This window comes from Nanorana parkeri, unplaced genomic scaffold (genome assembly GCF_000935625.1).
Source record: "Nanorana parkeri isolate BGI_ZX_2015 unplaced genomic scaffold, ASM93562v1 scaffold742, whole genome shotgun sequence".
Taxonomy (NCBI): Eukaryota; Metazoa; Chordata; class Amphibia; order Anura; family Dicroglossidae; genus Nanorana; species Nanorana parkeri.
Genome location: NW_017307010.1, coordinates 239,851 through 248,026, shown reverse-complemented (window position 1 = coordinate 248,026; position 8,176 = coordinate 239,851). Strand labels below are relative to the sequence as shown.

The following is an 8,176-nucleotide window of genomic DNA, read 5'->3' as shown; positions in this document are numbered from 1 at the left end:
CACGGCAGAGTCGTGACAGGATCGAGAGGTGAGCGAACGCCAGAATGTGTTCGCTCACCTCCCGATCTACTGAGCCGACCTGTGACAGTCTCATTGTCACAGGTCGGCTAGAACTATGAGGTGAGTGGAAAGCACTCACCTCATAGTTCTCCTTTAACAACAACTGCTCTTGAACATTTAACGAATTCTGCTGTTTTGCTGATACTCGCTCCATGGCTCCGAGCGCCAACAATCATCCCACGTTTAAAGGCTGTTAAATCGCATTGTTTACCCATATCTTCAGAAAAAATCACTTCTACTGTCGTGGTAAACAACCTGCTTCCCTATTTTTAATGGTCTGGCCCTCTAGCAACTTCAGAGCGAAATTATAGCTAATTATAGCTAATTTGCCTACAAACGTCAGGTGGTCATAATAAACTGGCCACTATATACAACTTCCTAACCACTGGCACCAGCCTTTGAAGGTGATGACCAACAGATGCTGTGGAAAAATAAAGCTCATGTGCAGCTGTAGCCATTAGGGATATGTAAACGGGACATGAACAGCCATAAAAATATTGTAGTCTCCTCTCACAAAAACGGTGCCAGTAGGAGCCATTGCAAAGAACTAATATGATGTGTAAAAGTTATATTTTTTGTTCCTGGCAGACTCACCTGCTCTGAAACCCAGTGCCAATCTTCATCCTGGTCAAATGACACACACCATCATTCAACCTACTTTGTGTGAGTGCAGGACATTGTGGGCCTACCCCCTGGGGGAACATACGCATGGCGCCCTGTACTCATTAAAATGTTGCAAAAAATGGGGCTGGGGTTGCAAACCAAAAGCAGCAAGGTCACAGGAAAAACAACTGAACAGCTATACTGCCCTGTAATTATAAATCATATGTCAAAATAGGGGTATTTTTAGGAGCAAAATATATGCAGTAATCTCTGTGAATGTATGTTTACCTAAAGAAGAGTATTGATAAATGGCTCTTTTTCAAATTTCTCTATGGTTGAGAGTGGCGTGCCCCAGGGTTCTGTGCTAGGCCCAATACTGTTTAACCTGATTGTTAACGATATCAGGGAAGGTGTTAAAAGCCATGTTTCCATGTTTGCAGATGATACTAAAATTGGGTGGGTAATAGACACGGACTTAGACACTATAGCATTGCAGAGGGACCTGGATAAAACAGGGGACTGGGTAACTATCTGGCAGATGAGGTTTAATGTTGAAAAATGTAAAGTAAGGCATTTTGGGGTCAAAAACAGGCAAGGGAATACTTTTTAATGGGTACTCCACTAGGGAAGTCAGAAATGGAAAGAGATCTGGGGGTCATAGTAGACCACAGATTGAATAACAGCATGCAATGCCAGGCTGCAGCAAACAAAGATAGCAGAGTACTGTATTGCATTAAAAAGGGAATGTACTGTAGAGACAAGTCTATAATTTTGCCACTTTATAGATCACTGGTTCGGCCTCATCTGGAGTACGCGGTCCAGTTCTGGTCACCAGTACTAAGAAAAGATGTCCTTGAGTTGGAAATGTACTGTAGAGACAATGCAATAATTTTGCAACTTTATAGATCACTGGTGTGGCCACATCTTTAATATGCGGTTCAACTTTGGTCACCAATCCACAGAAAGAATGTCCTTGAGCTGGAGCGAGTCCAGAGAAGGGCAACTAAACTAATTAAGGTGCTGTAGGACCTAAGCTATGAGACAAGGCTATTAAATTTAAACTTGTTCACGCTGGATGTGAGGAGACTAGGAGGAGACATGATTTTGATGTACAAAATGTTAAGTGGGAATGGCAACATCAGCAATGAACTTTTTACTATAAACTCCATAACAAGGACTAGAGGCCACCACCTAAAACTGGTGGAGAAAAGATTTAACCACAAGGGGCGTAGAGGCTTTTTTTCAGTTGGAGCGGTTAAAATCTGGAACTCGCTGCCACAAGCAGTGGTACCAGCATTGAATATTGAATCATTCAAAATGCATTTAGTTACCTTCCTCAGAGACCACAACATACAGGGGTACAGGTACTCTTAAAAATTAGACCACACAGGGATCCATATACACACACACACACATGCACAATCACATACAGACACACAAAGGTTGGACTTGATGGACCAGTGTCTTTATTGAACCTCAAATACTATGTAACTATGTAATACTGCAAAATGTATACTATAACACAAGTTGTAAATTCAGCAGATCAATGTGATAAAACTTTAAATGGAATAAATAAACATGTTGGGTGTTAAAATTATATAATAACTAATGGTAATGAAAAGGTCATATACTGTACCCTATTCTGTTGTGAACCACATAGATAAAGCTTGTTTTTTAAAACATCTAGAAGTCATTCAGGTTTTCCTGCACATCTGTGGAATCTTTACTGTTAAAGATAAATTATAGGTACTTAACTTTTTTTCCTAGGCATACATGACTTCAGTCTAATTTCCTTTATCCTTCTCAACTAGAAAGCAGCACTGGAGTGTACTCACCCAGGATATGGGACCAGTGTGATAATAGGTGTAGCTTCCCATGATGCAAAGATCACATTTGATCCTCTTCTGCTCCTCACAGGACGAACATGGAAAGGCAGTGTATATGGAGGTACAATTTGCTATCAGACATCTATTTGCAACTGTTTTCAACTGTATGAAATGTCAGGATGGGTGCATGTAGGGGGGATGGGTGCATGTAGGGTTGCTACCCACCAGTTAAAACTATTTTTTTACATTCTTGTCCCACCCCCTGCAGCAAGAGCTGCATAACTACTGCAGCTCTGCACAGCCAATGCTGTGGGTGCTCCTGACTTCTGTGTCTTCTATTAGTAAGCACTAATCTGACTGATATATACTTTAATGGAGGAGACAAGAAGGGGCTCCCTTGCTGCTACCAACCTGTGCTATGTGACAAGGCTGGTGCAGTGGGGATGGATGCATCAGCTAATGGAGAGGACTGTTTCAAACTGGTAAAGCACCTTTTAAAATGGTAACCCACCTCTCCATTCCATTTGTTTTCAATTTGCAATCCCTTTGATAAATAATGGATGACCAATCTTTCCCTAATAGTGTAAGACCCAACTACTTCTGAACCATCTGTGCTACTGCCCTTCTCTGCCTACAGACCACTGTCCATTTAATAACTTCTCCCTTGCTGTCCAGTTGACAGAGCCACATGCACAATTGTTTGAAGTCTCTAGTGACCCACTCTTCACGTTACATGCACACAACTCAACGGAAATCCTAAGCTGCCTTCACATGCTATCATACAGAAGGTAAATTTGAAAGCTCCAAGTTCGAGAATTTGGGCAGCATTGTTTTTCCTGAATCCTCTAACTCTTAGCTCCTAGTTCATAGGACCTTCACATTTCCCTTCTGTAGAACAGCATGTGGACACAGCATAAGGCCCCATTCACACTGACTGTTTTATCGCGCATATTTGACGCGGATGCCGCACAATTGTACTCAGCCCAATGCAAACATTTGCGCGATATCGATTGTCTAGCTCTTAAACGTTTTATTCTAATCCATTCAAGCTGTTGGCTAGGTGGAAAACATTAAGGATTTTATAGCAGAAATTAGAGAGACAACTAAAAAAAGCAGATACGGGTACATTCGCATTAGTTCACAATGAGTATTCCCAGGGTGTCCCTAGCATGAGGCGGCTGGTGGTTAGGGTCCAGGTTTGGGGAGCATCCTGCTCAGCTCCAGGCAGCCTTTGACTTATTCAGGTGTATTTTTGTCACAGCAGCTAACTGAAAAGACCAGACATAAGATAGACATAGAAAAGAGCTCTACCTGATGGCTGCATATGGTAATGCATATGGTAAATAGGAAAGTGGCAAAGCAAAGTCATGTTCAATATTTTTTATTATCTGGTTACAAATAAAAGTGAAATATTAAAAGTAATAATAAACAATAAAAAGTAAAACATGTAATCTGTATGTCTTATTGCTAAACACATTACATAAAGAAACATAATAGATTTCCTTTATAAGAGCTTGAACTTTGTTGTCTTTGCATGTTTGGAATCACTCTTTGTGAAGTCAAAGTTCAGGAATGATGAAGTGTTGTTGGCCTTAATTCAGAATATATTATAATATTCACCTCATTTAACCTTCAGGGAAAACATTAACAGGGTTATTCACTAAAGGGTGAAGAGTTTGGAGAAGACAGGAGAAATGAACAATCTAGGACAACATAGCTGATTTGGAAAAATTCTCCAATTCAGCTAACTTTCCAGTTCAGTTATGTTGTCCTAGATTGTTCACTTCTCCTGCCTTCTCCAAACTCTTCACCCTTTGGTGAACAACCCTGTCAGTTTATCAAATCAGTACTTGTTGACAATGGCAAACACTAAACTGTAGTTTTCCACATATCAAAAATGTTCCCAACAGCTCATCCCATTCTAATAATTAACCAGAAGAAATAACTCTCTACCTCAATGATTGTGTAATATTGCTGTTCCAGGTTACAGTTACCTTTTCTAAATGCATTATTAATTTTTTTTTTGTTGCTTTTTGTAATCCTAAAATAGTAGAGCACTATATAGCTAAATACTTTTGGTTCTCCGATAAAGATGTAGTTAGAAAGTCTATGATGTAATATTTGTATTAATTATTCTAGTTATAAAAGCTTATTTAAAAAACAAGAAATGGCTGTGTTACTGTTATAGAAGTATAGGTGCACAAATGAAGCGCCTCTTCCCTTCACAGTATACCGTACATATATACGTCTATGCATTTTTTGCATAGGTAGCTTCATTCATAAATTCCCCCTCAGCGGCTGTAAAATAACACTGTGACAGAATAAAACCTGACTCTGACCGCTACTTTATTGTGTATCTGTTCTCCAGTGCTAAGCCCAGACTAAACCAGGCTCAACCTGTGCAAATCTATCACAGTTTGCTAAATAGGATTACAAGCGAAGGAGTTGCAAATACACATGAAAACTGTGCATGGACAGTTAGCAAACTGACAGGTGTGTGTCTAAATTTGTCACTACTACTCTTCTCATAGTTTAGTATGGCACAGCAAGTGCACATGCAGGACGCTTGCACAGGGGACTGGAAATTAGAGACCAAAGGTCCTTTGCAGGAACAGTCATAGCAGGCAATGCATTAAATAGGGTTTATTGTCCTTCATACATATATTCCCCTAATGTGTAGCATGTTTATCGTTTTGAACGTGAACAAGTGTGTATATTTTGTATCTGACTGAACAAAACTGAACAAGAGTCTGACTTTTCCAGGTTATAAAAGTATGGACTCAGTGCCCCAGTTGGTTTCTGACTACATGGCAGGCAAATTTGACCTGGATGGTTTAGTGACTCATACTTTGCCTTTTACCCAAATAAATAAAGGGTTTGAACTTCTAAGAACTGGAAAAAGGTAGGTATCAGTATTAATAAATACAATTAATTTTGTCTGGTGTTTCCATTCATACAGAGAAGTAAACCAAAGAAATGTGGTAGTATGCACTGTTCATACATACCCAATAGGTACAGATGCTATAAATTACACCCAACATACAGACTAATAAATACAGAATTACAGAGAATGACACTGGTTTTACAGAACAAGAGAAGTGCTGCTATGCAAGACCTATGCATACAGAATAAGAACAGATTATAACCAGCATACAGAACAAGAGAAGTGGTAACATGCAGAAACCATACAAACACCACTGACTATAATGAAGCTCCTAAATTCTGAATTAACATTTATTAACATTTATTTACAAAAAACCTTTATACCCATAACCCTAAAATAAAATATAGCAGACAATACATTCCATAATCCACCATTACCAGACATAAGTGTACAACTAATTTGTGCTAACTGAATTACAATATATTAGGAAAGTGTTATGGTGCACCAACACCCCCGTCCTGTAGTCTACTAGTCCCTAGAGGCGATCACACTTTCCTGTTCTCTGATCAGGAGCTGGGTTTTGCCCTCTGCCCGATGAGCTCAGATTCCTACCAATCAGCTCTCTACTTAGGTGTTTTAGAGCTAGATAACTTGTTGCTCTGCGTTCAGTCAAAGTGGCTCCACACTAACAGCCATACTCCCTGTGTTTCTAGTAGCTTTTTGCTGTTTCATGAGTATTCACCTGCATTCTGTGTCTTTTGCTCTGTTGTTCTCAGTGTTCTTGATTCCTGCGGTGTTTCTAGTGTGACAAAGTGAGCTATATATATATTTTATTTATAAGGAGCGAAACATAACATAAACCACAAATAAGTAATCACAACCAAAACTAGGAACAAACCACAGAATACCCTCACAGGGTATAACAGGGCATGAAAACCTGGGGAGCAGGGCAATAGGACTCAGGAACATAAGCAGGTAACAGGACTCGGAAACAAACAAGTAACAGGATTCGGAAACAAACAGGTAACAGGACTCTGAAAAATAAACAGGTAACAGGACTCCGGAACAGAAGCAGGGAACAGGACTCAAGACTGGGGACTACCAGGTGATGGCTAAGTGCTGGCAGCTGGGAGACACCCACAGGTGAGCACTGGAGCTGCAGGTTCCAGCACCCTCCAGTGGTGATCTGGTACCTAACAGTTCCCGGCTGCCTGGAGACACCTGCAGGTGAGCACAGGAACTGCAGGGCTTAGCTCCAGCGCCACCTGGAGACGCTCTGGATCCTAACAGTGACCCTGTGGTTTCTGCCAATGTTCCTCGGTTGCATTTCCTGTGTGCTGTGTGTTCATCTTTACTTCTTTTTTCCCTGCTCGGTTCCTTGTTCACACACCCCTGCTCCCATGTGTCTGTTCTCCCCATTCACCTGCATCAGCTTGCTGTGTCTATTCCACTCTGCACTGCTGTATGTCTCCCTCCTGTCTTCCAGTGCATCTTAGTTATTCTGTTTCTCCATTTGTATCCTGAGTTACTTTTATCTCCTGTGTCCTTTGTGCTTTGCCCTCTGTGTTGTCCTGCTCAGCTTCCCTGTAGACCGTTTTTGGTGTTCTGGTGCACCTTACGTTTTCCTGTTTCTTTGTGTTTGTCTAGCGTTCTGTGCAAAGCACTGTCCCTAGCGCTGCCTCCTGCATCCCAGTGCTGTTCTATGTAGTTTTGTTAGCTGGTCTGCATGGATGTGTAAGAGGGCCACAACATGGGAGCTGCCCTACAGTGCAACATCCCCACCATCAGGGGCTCTAGAGAAGACCAGGCATTCCTTAGATCCTGTGCCATTTTCACACCTGTATCCATGTGCAGTTGTCCTGTCCAATGCTCTCTGCATCTAGAGTCTCAAGTGGCCCTACAGTTCCTGTTGCCAGTGACCCAGATTGCTCTGCAAGTCTCGGAATTAGCATCCACTGTGCTGGTTCCCAGACCGTGACAGAGTCCCCTTTTCCTGTCTTCACTAGTTGCTGTCAGTTTTGCCACAGTGCTTCTAAATTACAGAAAAATCCTCAGGGAAGGTGAAACCCATAACTCTCACAAACCCACCATCTGTATCCAGCTGTATGGCAGCACCGCACACCACCCTCTTATTTACTACCAGGCACCAAAGTCATCTAATAGCATTGTTGCCATTGTAATCAATAAAGTTCCGAGTTTTCTCTACTGTAGTATGAAAGATAGAGGCATTTTCATTCTGATTATAGCCATGGTCATGGTCAGGATGGGAGCAGAGAAGTGAAGCACCAGTTAGCAGACAGGCAAAGTTTGTATTACACCTTTAGTACATGTACAGCCCTTCGTTCTTTGAAGCAACTGGCAAGATAGGTGTGTAGAGGAGTTTTGAATCTTGGCTTAATTGGCAACTTTGCAGAGTTAATGGAAAAAGGACTCTCAATTCCCCATCTGGCTCGAAATGCATTTATTTTGCTGTCTGCAACACATTCCCACTACCTCTTTTAAGCTGTAATATGTGCAGTGAAAAGAATGGTAGGGCAGCAATGAGATCCACATGCATCACATTATCTACACGATAACCTTACAGTGAATGTATCTTTAAACCAGATCTACTTATGGAAGTCCAACGGCCTACGGTATATTCATTCACACAGTCAGAACACATTGTGATGTCAGTTGTTTACATTCCTTAGTATATAGGAACAGATTATGTAGCGTCAGTCACCAAATAATCTGACACTTCTGCTTGAAATATAGTTATTCAATACCCAAGTAAAGGTTTGTATCATTTATACAAATATATATA

The 8,176-nt window shown here is 41.1% G+C and overlaps 1 protein-coding gene across 2 annotated transcripts in view; it reads left to right on the top strand.

Moving 5' to 3' along the window:
* The window catches only part of LOC108793360 (alcohol dehydrogenase 1-like), a 26,052-nt gene that overhangs the window by 17,581 nt on the left and 295 nt on the right, over positions 1-8,176 (top strand). For both annotated transcript variants that reach the window (XM_018564281.1, XM_018564282.1), the window contains 2 exons: positions 2,475-2,610; positions 5,253-5,391. In XM_018564281.1, coding sequence (XP_018419783.1) covers positions 2,475-2,610; positions 5,253-5,391 — 275 coding nt within the window. The remainder of the gene's footprint in view (positions 1-2,474; positions 2,611-5,252; positions 5,392-8,176) is intronic.